General features: G+C 42.3%; 1 protein-coding gene across 1 annotated transcript in view; it reads right to left on the reverse strand.

Annotated features, from left to right (window-relative positions):
- The window catches only part of LOC128890130 (peroxidasin-like), a 232,890-nt gene that overhangs the window by 168,729 nt on the left and 37,252 nt on the right, over positions 1-26,909 (reverse strand). Inside the window, exons 3-5 of the mRNA XM_054148367.1 lie at positions 8,681-8,832; positions 4,078-4,151; positions 3,504-3,653 (exon numbers count right to left, since the gene is read on the reverse strand). Of these exons, the coding sequence (XP_054004342.1) occupies positions 3,504-3,653; positions 4,078-4,151; positions 8,681-8,759 (303 nt within the window). The 5' untranslated portion in view covers positions 8,760-8,832. The remainder of the gene's footprint in view (positions 1-3,503; positions 3,654-4,077; positions 4,152-8,680; positions 8,833-26,909) is intronic.

The raw sequence follows: 26,909 nt of genomic DNA on the forward strand, positions 1-26,909 counted from the left end.
GCAATCTACTGCTTCGAAATGAAGCCTCCAGCGCAATTTCACTAAATTTTGAAGTCAGCCTATAGATGCTCATCCGTTCTTGCGCAGGCTGTACAATTTTCTCTGTGAAGCGCGAGCATTGCTTGTGTATGGCGTCTCTTGGGCGCCAGTGGGAATCAATCTTTAGTAAGATTGAATTCTGCGCGCCCCCGCGAGCGATCGAGACGATCTTACGCTGTTTGAGACAACTTCCAAAGCATCGCGGGCTCCGCACGAGATTGGTGAGTTTCCATGACGATTTATCAGCCGTACCGCGAAATAAGCGTCGCAGAACGTTTGCCGCCATTTCCCGCGGCGACGTTCTTTTTATTGCCTCGAACGATACAGAGCGTCGCTCGTTCCGTTCTCGGATAATACGAAATAGGAACAGCGGAGTCACTCTGTGAAAGTCGCGTGCGAATTTATCGCCGCCTCTTAAGCAGATTTATACCTACGGAAAGATGATATTTTCGCGGACGTGGGATCAGTATCTATCACCTTGGAATTTTGCAGTGAAAGTGTGGACGCTTTTGTATCTTTCTTTGGAAAGTGGCCTCTTTTTTTTTTTGGTTGCAGTGGTCTCTCGATCAGTTCGATGTTCGAAATGCGTCAAATGGCTCGGATCTGAATGTAAATAAATGAATCCGATTCCAAGATGTTTGCAGATCGGCGCGTTGCCAAAGTGGAACACGCGGATTGGTTGTTTCTACTAAAAGGTTCCGTGTCTGGAGTGGATGGAGGTCTAAGTTAGATTAAATAGCATTGCGTTTTAAACTCCCAATCGATAATCAGGGTTTTTGATTAGGGTAAGACTACGTCCTAGTGAGAAGCAATTGCATTCATTTGGTGGATCAATTGAATCATCTATTGGACGAATTTTATTACAAACAGAAGTTATATAAGGTACCTCTAAAGATTTATAAATGATCAACCTAATGCCAAACCATGAATGGTTACGTCTGTTGATTTTATCTCTCACATTGCAATAGATTCCCTCTATGGTTTCTGCGACCTTATCCTATATCTATCCCAAAGCATTATTCAACTGAAACGAGATTCGATCCTAAGAGCTACAGCCCATGATATAGAAGAAAGGAGGCTATATCATAGTACTAAAAGCCATTTGCTATAAAAAGGAACTATAGAGACCACGAAGAACCATCACTGGTTTAGGTCACTCGATACAGACTCTGAATCTGCCGCACTACATTCACGACAATAATTTGACCTAAATTCGACAAGCATGTGAAACATGGTCCTAACGTTTTTGAAAGGAAATGCAGTCAGTTCCATAAGTATTCGTACCTTCTGTATTTATTGGAGAAATTTGTCTAATTTAAATGAATGCTTCATGTTTTCAAATAAATTTGTAATTGTAAATATATACATGCGTGAGATATACATGTGATGTTTATTTATGTATATAAAGATGTTGCCATAATCGTTACGGTATAAAACCATAAATCAAGAAGGTTGCGCTTTTGTTATCGGATGATATTAAGAGCGAAAAAACAGCGAAACGAAGATTTAAGTTTGTATAGCGGGAAAAATAGTCTCCGGTGAATGTTTCATTAGTACCTCACGCGAAACGGACATTAAATCTCTAGGAGTCAGAATTTTTCATTCCGTGATGAGCGCAATTTATTACTGCGTTATGTAAGATTTCCACAGGATTCACCTACAGTAGCAAATATTTTTTTCTTTTTTTCGTATAAACTGAGATAGAATAAATACAGTTATAATTGGAGAACAGTGACAATATTATACAGAATAATATACAACAGAAAAATCTGTACGAATATGAATATTTAAAGAATATTCAAAAAGTAATCATCACGCTGAGTGTGCCACGTAATTCATGTCGCACACGATATTAGTATCTTCATCCATTGCCTCAGGCTGGAATAGAAACTTTTTTACCTCGCGGAGCTTGACAGACACTGAATCGTGAAAGGAATTTCTAAAGGAGAATGCCGTACTTTTAATCAAACATATAGATACGGGCTTTAGAACACACCCACGGGTTTCCTCAAAAGAGTGCACTCCATTCAATTTTCATATCCTAAAAACCGCCAGTGATGATGTTTGCTAATCAAAAGCCTCGCAACTTTGACAAAAAGACGCCCAAGCTCGCCGAAATGATAAAACAGGATAACGTGTGACACCACGTATTTTCTATATTAAAGCTAGGGATCATAAAAATGAATTGATGCTCGCGTTCGAGGTACAGTTTCGGTCTTTAATTATAACTGTATTTATTGTAGCGAAATCACAATTGCTATATACATTCACTTCGTTTCATTCGCTGTTTTATCTGACTGCCGTAAAGAATTTTGCGCCATAGAAGTTCAGTTACATTCATCTTGACAAAGAACACGGCGGGGGCATTTTGCACGAGTTATACAGATAGGAGCTTTTCTGGCCGAACGGCCACGAAATTAAGAGGAAATATTTAGGCGCCATTCGCGGAATTTTCTTTGTGTAAGTTAGTAACAGGTCAGAGTGGGAGTGTTTGCCGAAAGAGACTGGATCGAAGGCATTGGATACAAGGAGGAAGTACAACGAGATTCTTCCTGGAAAATAGCGGTAACGGCGCAAAGCTTTTAGTGCGAGGCACGAGGAGGAACCGAGAGAAAGGCAGACGATTTCGAACTGACAACGCGAGAATCGAAAGTAGCGATATTAATTTCGAATTTACTATCGATTCGGACAAACTTGGATGGTTAGAGTAATAAAATTTCTTTGTACGATCTCCTACTAATGAATCATAATTTTGTTTAATTAAATACACTTTCGTTTCTGTTCAATACTGCTTTCTTTTTTATACTTTAGTCCTACATATATTAACATTTAAAATACGCAACTCTCTAAAACACAGTGTTTGTGACAAATTGTTTTTAAAAACCTTAACGACGTAAATTGAACGCGCCGATGACCGAGTTAGCATCGAAATTAGATGCAGTTATCTTACTTCGTACGAATTTCACATATCGCGGGTAATTTCGTTAAATTTTTTCATTAAACCGCGCGAAGCATATTACCCACGTAATAGGTTTTCATAACGCGAGATCGTTTTGGATACGGCCGGACTAAACACGTGGTAAACCGCCCCCGAGTGCTATACCGCCGTAGTATATAAAACAAAAGATACCATCGTGGTGCTAAAATACGACAGCCATAAAAATGAAATATGAAGCACAGAACGACCGCAAAGATTGATCGGAAGAATTCGCGATCGGTTGTCTGGTAGACCATTCGATACTTGCTTACTTAGTCTTAATTGCAATTTTTTTATTCAAAATATTTTTAGGGAATAACTAAATGTGTTGAAATGTGTCTTTGAATTTTTTTTAAAAATTGGCACAAACTTCCTGGACAAACAGTAATACACTGTGTTCTACCACCAGTCTGCGCGAGGGTTAAAATGCGCAACTCGCAAAACATGTTCCCGAAACAGTTAGGAAGAAAGATATATGAGAATTTACCTTAAGAGTATCCTGCAGATTTTGTACTCTACAGTGCATATATACGGCTGCACCGAGTTGTACGGTAATGTTGCTCTCTGGATCTTCGAAAAAGGGCCTGGGCTCAGGAGTGCCGCCAGTGTCTGTCGCGAAACTCTCCACGTCGTATACCTGAAATTCCCCCGGAAAAGAAATACATCAGAATTTTTTATTTTCCTCACTGCAGACCGTAAATTGACCAATTTCCCACAAAATTAAAAAATTGTCCACACCAAGAAGAAAGACCAGTTTTTGAGGAAAACTGCACTATCAGGATTTAAAAAAATTTTTTTCATACTAATTTTAGCCAAAGTTAACCCTGTATATTAAATACGAGAAAAAAATTAATTCAAGTCTGAAAGCATTAATTTCTCAGTTACTCTCAAGATCACGTAAACGTTAAAAAAAGAATCCTTGCAGTAACCGATCCTGAACAATCATAACGGAACATACAACTGTTACGTATGACACGCCGCGAGTAACGACGTGAAAAGTACGACCGTAGCTTTTTCAGAAGACAATTTAACTGCTCGTTCCAATAATGCAGCCGACTTACCTCGGTAAAAGGCGAACTAAGCTCATGCCAGAACGACCTCGGCAGGTTTTCCAGTCCAGGAAACGGCTTAGCACCTGAAACAATTTAAAACCAGATTATACGTGCCGACCTAAACTTCATTACGAAGATACAACGCAACTAAACTTGACCGAAAATTCACTACCATCCTCGTTACGACTAATGAATGATACACTCAGTTACACGAATGTGCTTACGAAAGCTTGATTAATCGATCCGCGTTCTAGTAGTCGATCGCGGTAGCTTCCGTGGCTGCAATTCTTCGTAAAAGATAAATGAACATAGTGGGACAACTTGAGCGACATTCCAGCAAATTCTGATCGTGAGATGATTAAATGCTTGGAGGATTCTGTAAACCTATAATATTGCAAGTTATACTAAAGCAAAGTCATTGCCTCAGTCTGAAAATATCCAAATTCTTCATAATAATTCTTCCATAATATTGCAATATATACTGAAGCAAAGAATTGATCATTGTCCGAGTCTGAAAATATCCAAATCCTCTACGTGTACCAGTTGCCAGCCCTCGACGAGGTAAACAACGAAAATTTTGACACGATAAGGGAGCGAAACGCGAACGAAACGGTCCGATGGCGACGATAATAAAAGTTCTGGACGTCACCGCCATAAATCACCGCGTTAAGCCGCGACCGATGCGAGGCGTGGTTTTGTCTTATCCGCCTTTGATCCGAGAAACAAAACGTTACTCTGTCCCTCAGGCCAGAAAAAGCCCCGTTCGCAAACACGTCGCGACCATCGTCGTAATAGACGCGGAAAATCGAATTACTATGGAAACAGTCGCGAAGTTGGCGAACGAGTGTATCGCAGTAGAAAAGTTTTTCACTTTTCCGCGGGAGTAGAGGGAAACTCCTTCGGCTGTCGACGGATAGAATGGCTTTATCAGCAGCTAGCACACGCGACTGTACGCCAGTTTCCAAGACGATACACATAAATGTATTCCCCTCGCAAGGTTACACGGCATTCTGGATACGACAACAACGCTGAACTTTCGCGATCGACGGAAATAAGCCCTTCCGCGCGATAAAAGGAACAGCGAGGTAAATATGCCTTCGATCTGGATAATTATAGATCCCTTTTACCGTCCTGGGGATCCATGGATTCTGCGTGACGCTTGTTCTGGTACAAAGGGGAAGAGAAACTGTAAATTTAGCGTGGGCTTTCAAAGCAGTCACTACCTTAGACATTTGCTTTGGTTTAGAAACGATAGTTAAGAATAGAAGTAGTTTGTTGAATAATTTTCCTTTTTTCAATGCTAGTCAAAATTTTCATTTCACTAGTGAGTGCTATAGCTTTTTGACGATGTGGCTCAGTCACAGCTCGAAGTAAAAAAAAAAGGTCAATTGCTGGAATAAAAACACTGCCTTTTCTCGGATTAGTGGCCAGGAACGAACCTCAACCCAGTCACCGCTTGCTCGAGGATTACCGTGATGAAAAAGACGCAGCAGGAAATGCGAACAAAGTGCTGGAATGCAAAATAATTCTACAACTTGTTCATATAAATAGTATGAACCCTTTCAGACCTGGCGTTCACAACTGAGGACATAAAATTTAAAAATTACAGACACTCTCGTTTAGTGAAGACAGACGTTCTCCTCGAAAACTACACTATTACAATTGTTTTTACTTCTTCCACACTAATTTTGGCCTAAATTAACTCTGAAAATTAAAATACACTAGTACGAGAAAAAAAAAAAACTTAAGTCTGAAAGAGTTAAGGCGATCATTTCGAGACTTTGGTACCAAGAGCTTCTCTCGTTTAATTATCGATAAATCGTTTAAACCATCACTATTTTTACGCGCATAATAGTTTCGTTATCCTTTCATTAACGAACTATTGACAAACGTCCGCCAATCCAATCGTCCTTAGCTAGCTCCTCGCATCAATTCAGCATAATGACACCGAGCACGCGTGTGTCCGCGCATATATCGATTGAATTCTTGCATAATCCCTGTGATGATCGCGGGAGTATTCACTACAGGCAAAATTGAAATACGCGCGTGCTGTTCCATTTGCATTCAGCCCCGGAGAAATTCGCCCGACTGTTAATTTACTGTCGTGCTTCAATGCATCCGTCTGCGCACGAGAGGTACCAGAAATTCCGGCCTCATTTCCGCGAAAATAGAAAAAAAAAAGAAACATTAACAAGCACAGCGCGCGGTCATTAATTGTTCAATATTAAAAGGTGAAAATCCGAGGGAAATTTGGAATTCGTAATAGTTATATTTTGGTTGATTCGTCGAGGTTAATATAAGGAATTGATGAATGGAATAAACAGGCACAGATATGCGCTGTTTAAAAAAAAATTAATCCAAGAACTGTACACCAAATTAAACAACAACTGATCTATTATTGTCATAGCCTGATCGAGCTGTAGGAGAAGTTGTAACTATATCTCAAAATAGAAACTCACTACTTACAAAATTTTGCAATTAAAAAATTATTGAAGATTTTGCTTTCCTCTGTTTGATAGCCCACGAGTCGAGGACCGCGTCGGAGCACGTTGCTAGCAGTTCCAGGGAGTGGGGATGGGCCCACGAGGGCGAGATCGCGACAGAATGAAAGACATCACCATATAAGCAATCGTACGTAACAATGCGGATCGGCTTTTACGCCGTTTTTGGCACGGTACGTACAATCGGGTAGGACGAAGTAATAAAGTCAGTAACCCGGCGTGTTCCCCTTTGAGCTGAAACCGGGAAACTGAGCAATCTCATCGGTTATAAAGGCGGCGGCTGAAAGAGACACAGCCAGTCGGCGAGGAAATAAAGTAAGGAAAATAGCATCCGAAAGACCACAAGGCCGCGCAATATCTCTCCATCAAATTCGGGCAACTCAAACGACGTCTCGCACTCTCGACGAATCGTTCGTCTGGAAGGACTTGGAACGCGGGATCCCCTTTCATTTCGTCGAGAAGAAGATCCCGTGGACAACTCAACGGACGCACCTGAAAATTATTTTCTCAACTGATAGCTCTTAGCCAGCTACAACCAAACTATCTCTTTTTCTCTCAATTCCTCGAGCGTATTCTTGGCTTTTCTTGGGGGGTCTCATCCTCATCCCTCTCTGCTTCGATCGTGCCGATGCTTTGTCCCCTCCAGTCGGTCTCCTCTACTCCCGTTCTAACTATTTCTGGAGAAACGACAGGATAATCCTCGAGAAATTTATCAGCCCTGGCGAGAGAGGACCCCTCGTCCTTTTCCAGCAGGACCAATCTCGCGAAGGTGAATTCTCGTGCTATACGGAGACGCCCCCGAGAAATGGAACGAAGGGACTTGTAATATCTGCTAGGAAGACGGGGCACATAATCTCACAGGACGGATAAACCCGATTACTGGTCAAGGTTTCGAGATACGTCCGAGAGAACGTCGTCCGAGGAATTACTCCATGGGTTCAAATCAACCCACGCGATGGAAAGGATATTGCTTGGTGGATACGTGAACGATATTTTTATTTTTCAACCAAGATTTTATTAGTGTTAGCGGTTAGATCATGGCGGTATCGGATCATGCCATATTTCGGATCATAAAAGAATTTTTTTCCGTCCCTGTGTTTTCGCAGATTGCAATATTGTAGGAGGTTCATTCGAACGAAAGTTTGTACTACTCTCGACCGAGTGAAAAATAGATTATACGGTGAAAACTTGGAGAAGGAATGTATTCTCTCGGACGACTGACGGAACCATCGTTAATATTTTACACTCGGTCTTTTATGCGAAGAAGGGAGAGCCATATTTTCCCCGCGGACGGCAGATTTTGAAGGAAATTTATTTTAAGACGCGTCGAGGCTGTTAGTTCCATCGCTAGAAGAATAATCTTTGCTTTTTTGTTCTAAAGAAACAAGCTTCTGGAAATCCTGTTTAAATTTCTAGGGAGCTTTCTCGCGTGCACTTCCTGACAAAATAATGAATTACCTGCTCTGCAGAGTTTCCTACGTTTGCTTCTCCTGTCGCGGAGAAAGAAGTCAACATTTTCATGCTGCTGAGTTTACAAAGAATTCGTCAAGTACGCATTGTGGGCGCAAATGGTTCGACTTAAAAAGTATAATGGAATGGATCGTCCAAGTTGTTCCTGAATTCTGGGGTTTTAGCGATAAGAGCAGCCTCGATTCGAAAACTGCTTGGTATAGAGCGTGGTTTGTCGCTCAGTACAGCATCGAATTTATGGATCCTGTCCGTGGCCGTGGAATTTATGGGAATCCAATGCCTTAATTGGAAAATTATAGGACAATGTCTGGGAACCAACCGTTCGGCTCACAGCTCGTTATTCAGCGTATAATCTGCCCCTCATCGATAGCAGACTTTCCCATTCTCAATATTTTTGATCTTGGTAAGGTAGCATGCCACTCCGGGATCAAGTTAATACCATCATCGTCCATCACGTTCACCGAGAAAATTAAATCACGGTGTCGGAAAATTTTTGTCGTCCCATGACGGAAGCTATGTTATCTCTTCTTCCAATAATCTAACGTAATCATTCCTTTCTTGTAACGAGGATGCAGTAAACTTGGCATAGTATAGACCGAAGTATCTTTTTAATCTAAAATAGAGAAAATTCATGTACTCACCTAGTGAACCGGCGGCACACAGGAAGTGTAGCTGGTGAACCAAAATGGAGGCCACCACGGCCGAAAAACGACACAACATCGTAGCCGATCCTCAACTCATCTCTGTTTTGAAAGTTGGGGCGCGTCTGAAGCGCATCTGGTCTCCTTCGGATCTGAAATTTCGAAATTGCCCCAACTGTAATATTCGTTCGTCCATAGATACATATTCAAAAATACGTACAACCTAAATGCTTATGAATATTCCAGAAATCATCCTAGACAGTTTCCTAAGCAAACCTTCGACGAAAAGAACGTTTAGTAGGCTATTTTGTTAGGTCACGGGTATTCTAATTAATATCTTAATTTGAATCTTATCGCATAGTAATTAAAGATAAAGCGCCGAGACGAGACGGATGCGGTCGTTAATTATACTCGGTTCCCCTACTGTACAATGTCAAACGATCCTACCGAGCCTACGGAAATCCCCCTGGACTTTGAAATAACACCTCCGGTTACCTGGGGTTGACCCAATCGGGTCCATGAGACACAAAGCCTCCCCAGGCAGAGATCAATGTACTACTCGAGCGATCCGTGCGTGTGTCCCAGAAAAAGGATCGCCCCTTTTGCTCCCGGATTAACAATTTAATACACTCGGAACCCCATCCTATCATGTCCCATTTCCTCGCTAATATGGGCTCCATGTATTCGCAACGGCTCTCTTTACACGAAAATTAATTTCACTATAGAATAATATGCTCAATCAATTGTATTGAAACGTCTTTCATAAATGTCAGTTTATACAATAATAATTTACACATTATTCAAATCGTGAATCTCCTAACTATTCATAATGTCAGTTTCTATCAGATTGTTGTATAAAATATGTTTCGTGTCAGTTTATACAACAACAGTTCATACATAATTTAAATCACGAATCTCCCAACTATTTTTTTTTTTTTTTTATCAATAATAGAAAAGCGGATTTCAACCATCGCTGGTCCATAAGCCCTTGTATCATGTTCAATATATATATTTAATAATTTATTACATAACTTGAGGTATACGAGAGTCAAGGTGTGTATCTCCAAACTATCCATAATATCGGTTCTCATAAAATTGTCGTTAAATTTGCCTTCTAGTTCCAATGAGATTGTTTTATACTCAATGAGTGCATCCAAGCGTCGACCGCTTCCAATTACGTGTACATATACACAAGGACACATATATACCGAAAGGGCACGTTAAATCAGACGGGTGATCGAAGTTAAACATAAGATTGTTACCATGAAATTCCGGGTGATTCAATTTGACCGGAAGTTCGACCGAAAACACGGTACGCCATTGGGTTCCCGACGCCACCCTAATGAATCTATCGTCTACTCTCGAACGCCAACCCTCGCCCTTGCAATCGTTTCGTCGGTCGTCACCTTTCACTCCATCAAACGTCCTTCCGCCACTTCGAGGGGTAAGAGAAACCATTCCTTCGAGTCGGATGCCCCAGAAAATACCACATCGAAAAATAGTAGAAGAAAAGGATACTGATTGCAGCGGTATCAGTGGATTACACTCGCGCGAATAACTTCCTATCATAGAAGAGAAACAAAATCGTGCGGAGATAGGTAACACGCGAACGAAAAACGTAATCTGCTTGCGAGCGAAGAACAGCATTCATTTTCATTACGAGCACGCGACGACGCCTTTTTAATCCCCGCGGATTAATCATTCAACGAGATCGCGACGGAAGGAGCTTAACGTTAGCTGTAGCCAGAAGGCCAGAGTACGTCTTGGGTGATGTATACCTTTTGGGATACGCTGGAACTCCACCATCGATCTTACGACTATCGATCGCCGCTCAAAGACAATTTGTTTAAGTGCTTTGAGGGAACACTTACATTGATATACAGAATTTCGATCGTGTTTAATAATTAAGCATCGAAAGAAACTTTCTTTGTTTATTAAGTACCAGAAAAGTTGCAAAATTTATTCCATCCGTCCATCTTCTCCGCAATTACCTAAAATAGCCCAACTAAACGGTAGGCGAAAGGTGGAGATGAAAAGTTTTAATTGCATCGATGTTTCCACCGAAAATTTTTGGCGCATTTACCAGATAGCTTACACTCTACATTTCACCGCTAATAGTTCATCGTTCGCGATTATGCGAGTTTGCATATACGTTACAACAGCTGGTAGTGTATAATTTAATCCCTGGCGAGGTTCAACAATTGCTCCCGTGAAAAATCTTATCATGTTATTATATTAATTGCGCTATTACTCGGAAGGGGAAGAGGAACAGCATTAACTCGGGGGTGATTCTTGCTCGCACGCAAGTTTCTTTAATTGCGCAGAAACGAGAGAATTTTTTGGTAAAACGCGTGGCTTTCCAGGGAATTTCTGGCGTGGACGTGACGGAGCATGCGAACAGAAGTATTTTGGAAAATTCTTTTATAGTGGGTCGTGTACTGTACTATTCTGTAATATTTATGTATGCATAAATACATTAACATATAAATACGTAGATATATAAACGCAGAAATATATGAATACACAAATGGTCAATGGCTGAAACACGAATCTTTTAATCAAAGTCATAAAGCGACGAAATAAAACTGGTACATGGTCCGACATAGTCCAACATTGAAACCATTTTCGACCACGATCCATCGACGACAGGAAGTTTCATTCGCGTACACACAAAAATCGCCAGTTTTCCCCAAATGTACTACTCCGACGCAACAGAAGCGAACGGTATCAAAGCCACGCTCTCGATTAATAATAATTGCAAACACAGCCGCGATACGTTCCGTACGCTAAACGCGACAATCGGTAGCTGCGTTAATGCGCCGTCAAAGTATAGAGGCCGGGCGAGTCGCGCGATTCAGTTATTCAGCGTTTCGCTAGGAATACTCTAATTCCTCGTGTGCGCAATGGTTTACACGGGGGCCCGTGCTACCAATGCAATTAATAACTTCCAGCTCGAGAGCCCGTGGGCTAATAGCGGTTAGTTTGCATGGTCCACAGAGGTTTATCGAGCAAACATCGGTCGAAACTACAATCGTCGGACTTCCACCGCCAGAAACCGATCGATCGGTTCGCTGGAAGACGACGCAACGGCTGGAAAACATCGGCCAAACGGAGATTGATAAATTTCCAGATGTCGACGACGGAACTTCCACCGTTTGTTTCACTCGAGGAAAGTTCGCGACAAACAGGAGGATATTAATTGGCCAGGAGCAGGAGGGGGGGGGGGGGAGAGAGAGCGCAGTTCGCGCTCGAACGTGAAAATCGCTCCGAACGCAGCGACGGAGGGATTGGTGATAATTAATTCGAGTGTACCGTTTATCCAGACGAAATTGATTTCGACTTTCGGCGAAATAACGATTCGTTTGCACTGGGACGCGCTGCGACGGGGATAGGTAAGTTTTTGGGTGCCTTTAGTTCTAAATTTGGAGAAAATCGCACACGAAAAATCGTACAAAACAAGACCGCACAAAAACCAAGGCTTGGTGGTAATATAATAAACTAATATGAAAGAGTAACATTTGCGATTGGGCACAATCATTGTTATTCTCAATGTAAATGCAATATTAAACATTGACCGGTAGCTGTCGCCCAAAGGTCGTTGCTTTATCGTGACTCGGCATAGGTCACTTTGTGTTTCTGTCAGTTCAAGTGAAGCATTATGCGTTGACCGATGTCTGTCGCCCGTGGATTGACGCATTTATTGTGGTTGTGCATGGTCATGGAGTGGTAAATGTGATATATTAGCCACCTCTGTTTAATCCTTGAGAGATGCGATGACAGGATTAGCAGGGGAACGTACGCAGAGAACAAAGGGAATTTAACACGACGCCCTGCTGACTACATTTATCAAACACTATTGTAACAGAACATCTAAACGATGTCATAAATACAACATACAGTCAATCCCATAAATATTCGTACCCTCTATTTCTATCGAGAAAGTTTGACTAAATTACATAATAGTTTTGATGTTACCAATTGCATTTTTCATTATAAAATATGTCAATACAAATATACAATTGGAAACATCAAACCTAACATTTAATTTAAACAAATTTCTTCAATAGACATAAAGGGTACTGACTGCAATTGTTCTGTAAATTTCTACAATACTCTCGACACTGAACAATTCACAATCAAATGGAATTCGAAGTCTCTTTTGATCAAAATGAAGAATGACTCGAGCAATCCATCCCTTCAACGTTGTTCAAACGTTAATATTACCACCGGCCATCTTGGAATCCTCCCACGGGTCGAGTGCACCATATTTCACGGGAGCAAGGTTGTAATTCTGAAAATACTCAAGTAAACTGATTTAAGAACGCCCGAAGTAAACTTCTCCCGCAGCAAGCCGAAAACTTATTTCCCATCGTACTTCTAATAATGCAAATTCCTGTGATATTTAAAGGTAGAAGTTTTGCAACGATATTCCCCACCAGCATTAAAAAGAAGACCCTGTAACGCCACGGCACTTAATAGAGATGTTCGCGACATTTCGCATCTGCTTGGAGAGAAAGTTTACGAAGACATAAATACTAGATTTAACGCGGGAACTCATAACCGCTTTGAAGTGAAGTTTACGAAGGCAGAAACGCGAAAAAGTCGCTAAGACCGTGTAGTTGCTCATTTATTTATTCTCGCAGCTCCTGGAGAGCTAGGTCAACATCCGTAAGACCGAATAATTAACAGTCTGTAGATATTACCTTCATTTCAAGTATGATTTGATCGTGCTATTTAAATAAAAGGCGCCAGCGCATCGAAATACTCATTTTTCGAGACGTCAAAAATGCTAAACATCTTAATTTCTTCCCTCGCTATTCGAAACCGTGGCGAACAAAGTAAACGCGATACTTGGACAAAGAACCGAGGGTTTTAAAACGAACTTGGTCTCAAACACACGCGTTCACGCTCAAACAAATCCGAGTTTCGCGAATAACCACGAGGCGAGAATTCGTGGCAGGGATTAAGAACTCTCGAGATTGCGTGGAACAAGCATTCACTAAAATTCAGTCGAGCGGTTTTCCATTATTTGAATGTTGGACACGCCTCTGCTAAAGTCGAGCCGCGTTTCACGTTACCGACACCGCAATCGCCGAAGCGGCTACGCGAATCACGTCCGCCTCTCGTTTTCCCTGTCTTTATTTCTACCGGATAACTTCACCGAATGGACGGATCCCCCACAAAAGGACCCGGAACCGCGGAGACCCGGCATTTCTATCCTCACTTTTGATCAGAGCCGAAGAATGATCCCCGATGACCGATACGCGAATACTGGCGGACCTTTTACCGAATCCCCCGAGAGGTCGAAGATTAAACAGACTCTCTGCAAACCGCGAAGCGAGGAGAATCCGGGGAACGACCTGTTTGTTCCACGGTTCGCATTGGATTTCCGTAAGTTTTAATCCCATTAGAAGTACAGTGCCCTAAATAACGGCGGGGTAGTTTTCAACGTGTTCGCGAAAGTGTTTCCGCTAGGAAAATTGAATTATGAGGCGGGGAAAGTTGCGCGCGAGAGGCTACCACTCGAAAAATAAATTTGCTTTTCGAAGATCCAGCTTCAAAAAAGCGGAGGAACACGGTAGAACACGAATCCATTTCGGGTTTTCGTTCGCACTTCTATTAACACTAGATTTACGAAGATTTACGGAGATTTCTTAGCGGATTTCTATCACTGAAGCAAGGCTTTATGTATTATTAAAATACATTGATAATACACTGGCAATTAAAATTTATCATTTACAATTGTAGATCAGTTGGATTTTGTCTCTTTAATCTTCTCGTTTTTGGTCTTGCTTCAATAAATGAAGTCGATTAACTAAAATTAATTAGAGGGCTCAGACAAAAATGAATTTCAATAGGTGCTTGTTTTTTGCATAAATATAAATCAGCATAAATGATTGAAAAATATATTGGGTTTCTAAAAGTAGAAATGCGTGAAAATGACTTCGTAAATCCAGTGTTAAAATTACCCGAGCGTGAAATATTCTCCAATACGACTCGAACCCATCTTTCAATTGGAATAATGTCGCTTCACTCATATATCTCATCATATTACATCCGATTCCGTTTACAACGACTCTTCGTCGCTTCGTTACAATTAATAATCCAGCTCCATTTCCGCAACTGCCAATATTTCCTCGAAATCGTGAGAGCTCATGTTTTCTACCGCGAGATCGTGCCGCATATTACACGTCCACTTGAAAAACAGAGGTAATAACTCGAACGGAAATAACGGATGCGAAAACAAAAACCTTTTTCTTAACGCGATATCGATAGGAACGTGAATATGGACAAAGCGTTTGTCGGAACCCACGGACTCGTCGGGAAATGTATTCACGGTGTTTTTCCACCACAAGCAACGCACGTCGAACCTTTTCCAATTATCTGCTGCGTTGGTCGGTCTGATTTGAAAAATAATTGTATGCCCGCGGGAGAAATCACGGGAATACGCGCGAGTCCCGTTTTTACTGTGTCGCGAGATTTGTGCCATTCGCTTCGATGAAACGATCCTTCTTCAGGTTCGGACACCCACGATACACGGCATCTCGACTGCTCCATTTGCGACACTGACAACGATAAACTAATCTTCGTAGCGCTGGTATCTCCAGAGGCTTCGCATACTTAATTTTGCGCAACCACAGCAGACGAATTTACCGCACAACGCCGGGAGACAATCTGGCACAGTCACCGTCGAACTTACGGGTACCAACACACCCACGCGGATGTATACCGACACTTGTTGACCCTGTTTCCAGACACCAGCGTTTATGCATCCTCTTTTCCCCCGCAAACAACGAGGAAAAAGCATGCACTGCGGTCTATTCGACAAACGATCTCGTGGCGTCGGTCTGATCGATCGCCAATAGACGAATCGGAAATCGGAAACCGTTCGAGGGGAAAAACTAAATACAGCCGTACACCTATGACGGCGGACATTCGTTTTCCCGTACAGCAAAACGAAAACGTTCTCGTACCGGGCTTGTTTCGTACGTTTCCTGCTCCATCCGTCGCGCTCCATGGCGCGCTGCATAGTCACTCGCGAAATTGATCGAATACTTTTCTTTATTGAGCGTTTTTGTTCGATCAAAGTTTACAATAGTGCAAGAAATACTAAACGTGTCGAAAAGAATTTTTATTATATAAGAGTATGTAGTTTTAATTGAGACTCCGAATTCAGGAATTTACATTCAAGCAAGAATGCATTTAATTTTGTTGTATATTTAATTATCTATGATTCTGGTATTAAAATAATGTATGCAGGTTTACCAATGTACTATCGAGTTTCTCGCTACTCGCATGCTGCGTGTCGCTCGCTTGTACTCATTCTGTCAACAAAATTATTCTCAGAAACTATTGAGGATGTCGACTCCATTTTTGCTACATTTAAATAGCATACATTATTTGTACCTTTATAATTTTCATATTAAAAAATCACGATTTTCGGTTTGAATTAAAGGAGAAATGTGTTTTTTAATTTCTTTATATCTGGTTGTTACATTCCCCTCGTTTCACCCGTTCGAACGATCGCTACACCCAATTCGCTTCGCCCTTTTTCTACCATTTCCCATTCTCCCCTCTGATCACCCGCATCACCTGATCGCTGAATCAGGCTATCGAATGGGCGGGTAGCGCATTAGTTACCAGTAACAAGCGCGCAGAACAACTACGTTACATCGTAGCCAGGGCATGTTCTACACAACCATAAAGTACGTGTCACACCGTGCCGCCGTGTAAGCCTCACCCCTCCGTAACCACCCTCCACGTGGTCGGTGGACCAATTGCGCGAGAACTCGTTTATTGTTCGTGAACAACGAACTCGAACAAATACCGACTCGTGCACCGTGTCACTCCACTTTACGAACCACTTCTTCGACGTTATATCGCCGCCGACTCGTGGAAATTTCGTCTAGCTTAAAGTGCAACTCGTTGTCATATTTTCTGCCACGTTTCGTGGACGCGCGATGCGATAAGACAAGCTGCCACTATTCTTTCTTATTAATTTTATATACCGTTAGATGAAAGCTATTTATTTATACATTATACAATATTTACTGAAATTTATATTTATTTCATTGCAACTTTTTTTTATTAACTTTTTGTGTTATAGAGTTAATCCATTTGTGTAACGAACGGCTCAAACTATCATACCATGACGTCGATTTCCTTGGACTCCAGTAATCCTACAATCCTGATACGCATTTATCTTTCCAATTATATTTCAATCCTCCTGTCTGAGCACGCAGAATCAATCTCCGAAGAGGGCTAACTAAAAAGCTTACCATGCGCAGGTTTAGTATAAATTTTCCTCGTATGTAGCGCATCGTTGTTCCACTTGTCCCTTTCGCTAAATTACATGGGACCAATACCGATGAGCGCACAATAATCACCGCGAAGCGAGCTACGCAGAATGCGTCGATGTTGTCACTGATAATGTTACGCCTTGTCCTAATTGCACGTCGCGCGGCGACAAAATCGCGCGTAGCTGATCCGCGGCATGAATGGGAGCAAGGTGTGGGTTCTATTCGCGCTACCTTAAATGTCGCGCGATCGAGCGACAAAATTCAAACCAGCTCGAATCCTGTTGGTCCTTATCCAACTTTAGTTACGTTAAACTGCCAGCGCCACGGTACAACGACTGCAGGCGAAACAATCTCAACTAAACGACTGATTCATCGAACGGGTCGAAACGATGAAGTTGGGAGAGAAACCGGATCGCTGCAGGTGTACGGTAAATTAAATTAATCGTTCGCCACTGTCACGCGGCTTTAACGTCGAGCTTTTACGAGTGCAGCCCTGGCAGAGGAACGCGAACACCAGCCGTAAAGCTTAGCAAACCTATATAACTTACATTGCGACCGTTTCACTTGTTAAATTATCCCCGAGGACAATTTGCAGCGGTGTTTTTGCTAACGGTTCGCCCCCCTTGTAGCGACGAAATAATTGCACCAGGGTTTTTAATCCCGTTTAATGGGAGGCGAAAGTAAACTGGAAGAGAATTAAACCGACGCGACGCAATAATTAGACGTTAAGTGCTTCACCACGAAAACACGAAAGATACTTTGTTCGAATCCCATGAAAAGGTTAATTAACAGGTTAATATGTATGTAGTTTTTTAATCAAATTATTCTACTTTTAGAAAGTTGTGTCCGTGGAAAAGTCACGATTTCTTAACGTTTCTTAACAATTACCCTCGACTAAAAATACAACAGTATACATTCATCCCCTAAAAATATCGCCAGAGTCAATCCTACATTATATATCCCGGAGTAAAAATGCTAAAGCGTGTTTCAGCAAAAATTTGCGTGAAACGGAGTTCAAACTGCCCACACGGGCAAAGCAAACACCGGCAGGATTCAACGCGGCACTTTACTTTCGCTGGCTGAACGTAGTCCATGGCGGTACGCAACGTGAGACCCTGAGAGCAAGAGTGAAACGAATCGAGCGTTTCGCGTGCTGGTAGCTCGCTAATTTCGTCCGGCGGACGACGTTGCACCAGGAGATCCTATGTGGTGGTTGGCATCGGTCGTGGAGAGTATCCTCGGAGAGCAGCGTGTGTTGGCCCGCTAACGGTGACTCGTTAACGCGTACCTGGGCGTAACGTATGTTTTGCGTTTAATGAAAATGTGTTCACGTGTGCCGGGCGAAATGAACACGAGCTATCCGACTCCGTTACGGCGTGTCGACCACGCGAAACGGAAATCAAAATTTACAGCGCGTCGCTCTCGAACACGAGGACCCGGCTAATCCGGTTTCTCGGCTTATTATCTCCCATTATGGGGGCAGAAAAAGGAGAAGTCCCGGAGGCAAGCTTGTCCTGATATTCGACGAACTCTTCTTAACTGCCTTGGCCCCCCTCGAGAGATGGAAGTTTCAGAAATTTTTTCGTCGCGAGCAACTTCTTAGCGCCTGTCGTTTTTTTCTCTATCGTCCTCCAGGGAGGAACGTTTCTCTATCGTCGACTCCTATCCCCTTTTTTTGGTTATTCTTCTTTTTTCTATGCAATGTTGCGATCCTCCGCTCTAGACGCAGCGAGACTCGAGCTGCGGGGTCGATAGCGTTGAATTTCTCGTTTGACGCTTTGGAATTGCGTTTGGAAACAACGTGGAACCAGTGAAGAAATCCTTCCATTGAAAGTAAAGCTGAGATTCTCATTAATCGAGCTCGTATGCTTTGAATCCCCAACTCTGTTTTTATGTAAGGACGTTTGTCCTTGGGTTTCCGATGCTCCCGTAGTTTACAATAAACAATACCAGGATAGAGTAAAATGTTTGACCCCATGGAAGGATCTACCTGTATCTGTTGAAGCAGAATCTGACCTGAGCTGCGGATGGAGCCCGCTGAAGATAGCTTAAATTCATTAGCCACCCCATTGAATCTGCAGCAGCGCGTCCTACGACTTGCCCTTAACACCAGCGGAATTGTTAATCCCCCTCCACGTCGCCAAACCGGGCCATCGGTACTTTCGTGGCCCACACACAAGAGACACATTCCACGTGGATGTGCTAACGAGCGCAATAACAATTATCGTTTCGGTTATGTCCACCATGCTGTTCTCCAACGATGATTACTGATTGGTTCTGCGGTGAAAATATCGAAACGCCACGAGACTGCCCGCTTTTCTTGTTCCTCGTGTAACTACGTGTGACCTACTTAACACGAGGAAACACACTCTATCCGTAAGGATCACTGGACGACTGTGATACACGATACATCCTTCGTTAACACGCCACCCTCGATCGCTGTTACACGAGTGGAAACATACGTATGTATGGAGTTCAATCGGAAATTGTTGGAATCGTGGACGAATACAGTTTGTTTGATCCTGAAGAATGGCGAGATACAATGGAGTTGAATATGTTACGCAGCTCTCGAAAAGAATAAGAATAAAGAGTGAAGTGGCAGGTGCCAATTTACAAGAGAGTTTAGTTGTTGGTAATTCTATTTAAGCATAGAACAAGGATGTCTGAATATACATATATCTGACGAGTTTTCACTTAACATCGTTAAGGAATCATGATTTTTCCACTAACACAATTTTCTAAAAGTAGAAATGATTGAACTACAAGGGGATATTTTCTTCCTGTAAAGAGTTCGTGATCTAATAATAAAGATGACCACAATCGGTCAGTCCTCCGCGATATCGAGGGCCATTCGTTCAGTGAAAATTCAAATGGGCTTCCTACCGTTGCTCGCAAATCCCGGCGACGCGTCGTCTTATTACCCGAATCGTTATTTATATCGAGGAATCCCCGGCAGTGTTACAGCTTCCAGGGCAAGTGACTCGTAAAACCGGAACATAATAGTTGGATCGGGAGGAATCCGCGCGGATTGTCGGTCAACGTTCCTGAAACTCGAAGCGAAGTTTCTAGCAGACGGACCCGCCGAATGTAGGCCGACCTAACGCGCCGATAAACATTTACAATAATACTAGCGCGTTCTCGGGCGCTATCCAGGGATAATATCCGGCTACGCCACGGGGAAAACGCAGCCATGGTTCCCGTTCTAACGGAATCAGGATCATTCGTAATATTAATACTCTCTAACTAATTATCGTGCCAATGGTAATTTTCAATATGCAGCCGAAGCTCAAGTTTGCACAGAGGATACAAACGTGTTCGAGTGGAATTAATTCGACGCAACTTGCAGGTACGTAAAGCAATTCGGAGCGACTAATTATTGCCACTGGAACAAAAGACAAACTTGCGAATAAACGCAGTCGACGGATTGGACTACCCATAAGTCTGCTGTAGATACTGCACGGAATTGTATTTTACTTATGTCAGTGACAGGATTTGAGAAGGCAAGGATTATCAAAGGTTAAATAATTAAACTGTACGATGTTGTGTGGAAGAGAATGCAAACTCAAACTGTCAGTTCGAGTGCTTAGATTTAAAAGTTAATAATCTCCATCTCTTTATCAAACTTTTAATTTTCTCTGCCTTTTCTGTACGAAAACATTTTGGAACAGAAGTTGTCAGGCTACCGTCCGACTTTGCGTTGACTCGAATCACTTGAAACGTGGAATCGCGACTTATTCGGTAGCAACAAGTGTTCGAAACAGACGAGATCGAGCTAATGTCTGGTCTAGTATATCGATAGCGAGCAAAGTGTGCGTGGTAATGAATGCGTAGAGTGCTAAATGTGCGTTTGTGGGTGCACGGTTTGAAGAACCGCGCTGCAAGAGGTCGAGGTAGGCTGTTGAAATTAAAGAGCGGTTGCACGAGAGTTGCATGGTTCGAAGCAGAGAATCATACAGTCGAGGTCAAAGAGTGGTAGAATGTAGACCAAAGCAGTTAATAAACAGTTAGTACGGTTGGAGTAACGTAGTTCAACTTTGTTGACGTCTATTTGACATTGAAACAATCAAATCTACTAAATTAGCTTTTCCCAAAGTGAACTTTATGTAGAATTTTTACGACAAACAATACGTACCTACCAACTTTTTGCGTACATTATTTAACAACATCACATAAGAATAAACCTGTGCGTAAGAAGCTAGGCTGACAAATTTATTACGCAATCTAACCTGTAGTTTAATTAGATAGCCAAGGTAAAGGATCCAGCGCTGTTTGATAGTGAACTATGCGAAATGAAATTGCCGTGGCATGGCGCGTCTTAATTTACCCTAAGAGCATCGGTATATCGCGACAGGGATCGTTTAACATCCAATCGCGTCTCCTTGCCGCAACAACTAACAATGCTCCGAGATAGCAAGTAGTAAACGAAAATTTGTTGCCCACACCATGCACTCATACGTCTCTACCCCGATTCCATGAATTTTGGTAACACTATTATTTCGCTAAAAAAGTCAGATGCATAGCAAACAATAACTGGCTAAATCTGCGTGATTGTCGCGAACATCGTGTCAAATTAAAAGTCACAGTTGTCTAAAGAATTTTATTTCCACCTTCTGTAAATCCCACACCGTCTCTTCAGCAATCGATCGTTTGCCAACGGTCGATGGCAACGGATCTATGATGACGCTCGTCCTGGACAATGCTCGTTGAGCTTGTATCGTCTTAATTATGCACGCGTCGTTCTTTGAAACCTGCCTGGATTCGCTATTCGACGCGTGTTTCATTGTACCCGCCTGCAGACAACGAGTATGTACGATCTCTGCCCGGATCGACTTCGTTATGCATCGTTACTGCGACCCGGCTCTGTTGATAGGAAAATACGCGCTGCGAGATAAGAGTCGATACACGGAGCACGACTTTCCGAATCGTGGCACGAAAGTACCTCGAACGTGTATTGTCGTTCGAACCCGTGCAGGAAGATTTACTCGGAAGACAATGGGGAAAACGGAGCTTTATATCGTAAAGCGGGACATCAACAAAAATCTTAGCGAATTGAACTTTGAACGTGCAATGGACCACGCTCGGAGATCCAACTTGGAAAGGAAACGTATCGACTTCCTTTAGGAGCTGGGAGTTGATTCCGTCGTATAACCATTGATCTGACCCCGAGTTTCTTGTATTTCCACGACTTATTAGAGCGAGCCACGTTTCTTCCAAATTAAACTTACTCGAACTGGTAAAAATCTGTCTCTGTGGCTTGGGAAAACATCGTATTAACTACTACTTTCACAAAAGATGTTTTGACTCTACTTTAAGGGTAAAAAAATTCAATTGTCAGTCCTGCAGAAAATAAATAGAAAATTGAAAGCACGCAGCTCGAGGCTGAAAAATTAAATACTACGATAAATGTTACGTTATCTAATTTTCAATTGCTTCGAGACAAAATTTTGACCCAGTAGAAATATTCACGTCTGCTAGCCAACGTGTTAAATAAACACCTAATTTTGTTCTCAATCTGTATATGAAAATTAATTATTCTTTTCAACCCTTGAATTGGACATTTTCTTCGAGGAATCGCAGAGATCTGATTTCACGGAGGACATCGATCTTCGAGCAAGGACAATTCCCTCTCGCGTCCAAGCCGTTTCGATTTACCGGTTGGAATGATAATCCAGCGAATTCCTAGTTTGACTGGGGAATACAAATGATAACGACGGTTAGCAAATATCGTTAATTAAAGGCCCGCGATCGCAGCAGCTAGGGCAACGGGTAACGACAACAAAGGCGAGGAAAGGGGTGAGAACTGTTCGTTCAGTGCGCCATGAAAGAGGAGGATGTAGCTACGGACGCGAAACTACAGCTCGAACTCCCTTAATGGAAGCCGCAGACACGAATTCCACGATTTGCAATCGACTAACCATCGGAATGCTCTCTGGATCAAGAGACAGATAGGTATACGGGCAAACCCTGGATACCTGAACGGGTTCATTGTCCATATACGAGCACGATGCACTCGGCCTGACATCAGTGAATCAGCCTGCAACCTGTCGCAAGCTCCAAAGGGACTGGGCGATCGCGACCTTAATGGAAACAATTCTCCCTCGGTCGTAGGACATTTAGATGTCAAATTGTCCCCCGTTTTTCTCCACATCCCTAAAAGATGGTTTCTACAAGAGTTTATAAAATCCAATCAATACAGTCTTTTTTATTTATACATACATAAATGTATAATTAATATTTCCATTGCATTTTGTAAAACCTCCACTATATTAACATGTTGATAGACACGTCACTCAGGGCCGACAGGACTCTTCATTAAGAAACTAAAAGAATTAATTTCAAAAGTGAGGCGTAATAAAAATAAATCTGAATACGATTTTGTCGAGGCTAAAGATTTTAAATACTGCAACAAATGTTATATTATCTAATTTTCAAATGCCTCGAGAGAAAATGTTGACCTTGCAGAAATATTCACAAGTCTCAGTCTGGCAGCCAACGTATTAAATATTAATTGTTCTTTTCAACCCTTGAATTAGACATACTTAACCCACGAGCATTCATGAATCGGCGCTCATCGATATGTATCAATTATTTAACGCTACGACGACAACCCTTAACTTATTTTTCCCTTTGTTGAGTTCGTGGGGTTCCTTTGTATGGATAGACAAACACGAGGGGTCGCCTGGGTAGAAATCGACCACGGATATGTAACTACGGAGTTCCTGTATAAACAAGCCGAGCCAATAAACGCGCATACAGCACGGGCTCTGCGCGGTGCATCCATGCAAGTGTCGGTGCATGCCCGAGCCCGTGTCACCACGCGTTGCTGGGAACCGTTTGCTTTAGACGTATATGCGCGCCCGGAACTTCGCAGCCAAGTTTCCGGTCCTTGGAGGAATTTCTATCCGAAAAGCATAATACGGAATTGCGTCGTAGTCGCGCGACTCTGCGAATCTAATATCGCGCGCAGTTGCGATGGAAGCGCAAATTAAGAAATGCTGCGGTGCTAATAGCTATTCAAGGGTGAATTCAACTGAGGATGTTTTCAAGAACAACTTAATCCTTTCGATACATTTTGTCAAAAAAAGAATTTGTACGATTATATGGACGAAACCAAAAGTTGAGAAATGCGACGAAATAATGTAGGTTGTTTTCTAAAATTCTTTCCCTTTCAGGAAAGTTATTATAAATTAAAATAATTATGACAATGCCAAGTGCTTTGACACATAATTTAAGATTTTTCAAAAAGTGCTCCGCGGAGTGAACGGATCGTATCTCGTCCAATTTATCGAAAGGGTTAAGAAGAAGTTTATGAATCGAAAGTTAAACAAAAATGACGCTATAAGCTCCTACCCGTGATGTGAACAGTTCCACGCGTCTCGGGGACCACAATTTCTTAATCTGAGGGAAGAAAAATGACCCAGAACGGTTACGGTTCAAACGGCAGCCATAAACCTTTCGCGGAAAAAATTCTCCTGGTCGCCCCAGTCGAGGTTTTATTCGAGGCTTAGGACCAATCTCGTGAGGTCCGCTGCTGTCATGATTCTTCATCCCGCAACGGTAGGACGGGATGAAGTTTCAGTGGGCAGCCAAGTTTGACCAACGTGGGGTGGAACAGGTCGTCCAGATGGGTCAGAGAAACCGGAACGTTTTTATTTAGGTGATCCAGGGTTAATGTATTCTATCTTCGAATTATGACCGTGCCAAGCGCGACTCATAAATCGGATAAAGGACGTAATTTCGGGATGAGCCACTTTTACCGTTCCTCGATACGGCACAAACGCGGGGAGGAGTTATGGCAACGGTCCCGTCAGTCGTAAGGAACACGTAAGTCAAGAATTCCCTGACGAATATGCGCACTCCAATGTGCGTGAATGTTCACTCCGACATTTTTTTACTTCTTTTGGTTAGGGGAGTTAATATTCGGAGAGCCAGTGACAATTCTACTTACGTCAATTTGAAACGAATATAGACTTTTTTATGGAAGTATAATAAGTGACGATCACGAAAACCATCGTCTGGTAGCCATTTGCTAGAACAATTACGCGTAGGTGTATTTTGAAAGAATTGGTTTCAAAACTGTCACTGGTTCTTAGACTATAGGAGAAATGCCTATCTCATAAATGCACTATTTCAGAATGAAATTGAAGCAATGAAACGCTCGTCAAACCCTTTCGGGTCCATAAATATTCGTCTATCGATGGATCATAAAGTTCGACGTACCCGACAGCGTTATTCTCGGATCAAAGTCGTTATATCGGCAACCGTGTTGTCCATTGGGAGAGAAAGGAACGATTAGTAATCGTGGCGGCTCGACTGGACGACGATTTGTGATTTTCTGCTCGCGAGCGACAGTAACCAACGATCGCCGCGGGCAATCGATCTTTTTCAAGACCGAAGTCGATACGGTCCAGCACGGGGATGGGTGTTACCCGCCAAACGAACGAAAGAAGAACGCTTTTCGCCTTTAACCCGTTTACTTTAACGCCGTTCCATAACGTGGCTCTCGGTACGTGACGGAAGCTTTCAGACATCCTTTAAGCTGACGTCATCAGAGTCAAGATTATTTGCCGCCTCTAAAAGGCGACCGTATAAACTCCACATACTTCAACGGGATAAAAGCGTTCGCTGGTGTTTGCTGGCATTAAAATCACGAACGGAAAATATCGGAGTTGCCTGACCGAAAATAGAAATGTTGGGAGGCTTCGGAGGCTGGCTTCGTGACATGGACGATTTTCACATTTTTAAGAAGCATCTGCAGAGAGATGGTCGACTAAATGAGGACACAATTCGTTCAATTGATAAAGGGATCGTGCAGATTTTTTTATATGGATAGAGCATTCCACTAAAATATCAAACAAATATCATTGCATAAATTCTTCTTACATAGATCATTTTCTTTCTTCTACCAAAAAAAAAAAAAGAATATTTCAGTAAACCAACCCTCTGTTACAGGCGACTCTGTTACATTCACTCTCCAAGGTTCGAATTTCATTTACTGCTCTCGAGGAAAATTGTAAAACGGCCCACGGTGAAGCGCATCGAGCTGAAAACGGAAACTCGCGGTTGATCCTGATATATGGTGTGCCTGAACACTCGTGTGCCCCGAAATTCCATTGTATATCATTCTGTCGCGGCTCGATCAAACGCTTTTTGCGTGGCTCATCCCCGTGTATCGTCGATAGAGTTAACCGACACCGCTGTGCATATATGCTCGCGCGGGAAAGCGATTGATAAGAATGAACGACCGTTTGCGAGAAAAAGGGACAGATTTCCGTGGATCACTGTTAAGTTGAACGACTGGATTCGCATAAGCAAGAGGAAGAACCATTTTTCACAAAATTTCTACCAACCAATGATTCATACTTTCAAAATTATTCGTACACGTTCGATAAGCTATTATTTTCTAATCCCGAACTTGTCTATTCTGAAATCACGACGTTCTTATTGCCGAGAACAGTTCAGTTCGGCGAACAACACTTGGCAACGATCCTAGTCGCGACGATTTTTGTCCAGCAACCCCAGGGAAGTTTCACTGTTTCGAGCACGCGACGTACACCGATTCCAGAACTCAGGGGTCGAGGTCCTTTTCGTACAAAAGTCGAAACGAGTTAGTAGAGAGGTAACTCGAGACAGAGCACGCGTAACTGGCTCCATCGAGATTGCTCTTTCGACACGTACTTGGGCACTTCTTCCACCTATGCTCCCTTGAAGACGCTTTGGCTCGAAAGTAAAAGACAAAGGGCAGATTTCGAAGGGCTAGTCAAAAAACGAAAATCGATAGCGATTATAAAAATTCCACTGATAGTATTGTATTCTTTTTAATTTTAACCAAAGTATTGTAATACTTGAAAGAATATAGAAAGAAATAAAATAATATTACGATAAATTCGAATAGCATACATTTCTGAGTTCCTCGGAACCATTATGGG

Source organism: Hylaeus anthracinus, unplaced genomic scaffold, assembly GCF_026225885.1.
Source record: "Hylaeus anthracinus isolate JK02 unplaced genomic scaffold, UHH_iyHylAnth1.0_haploid 12000, whole genome shotgun sequence".
NCBI lineage: Eukaryota > Metazoa > Arthropoda > Insecta > Hymenoptera > Colletidae > Hylaeus > Hylaeus anthracinus.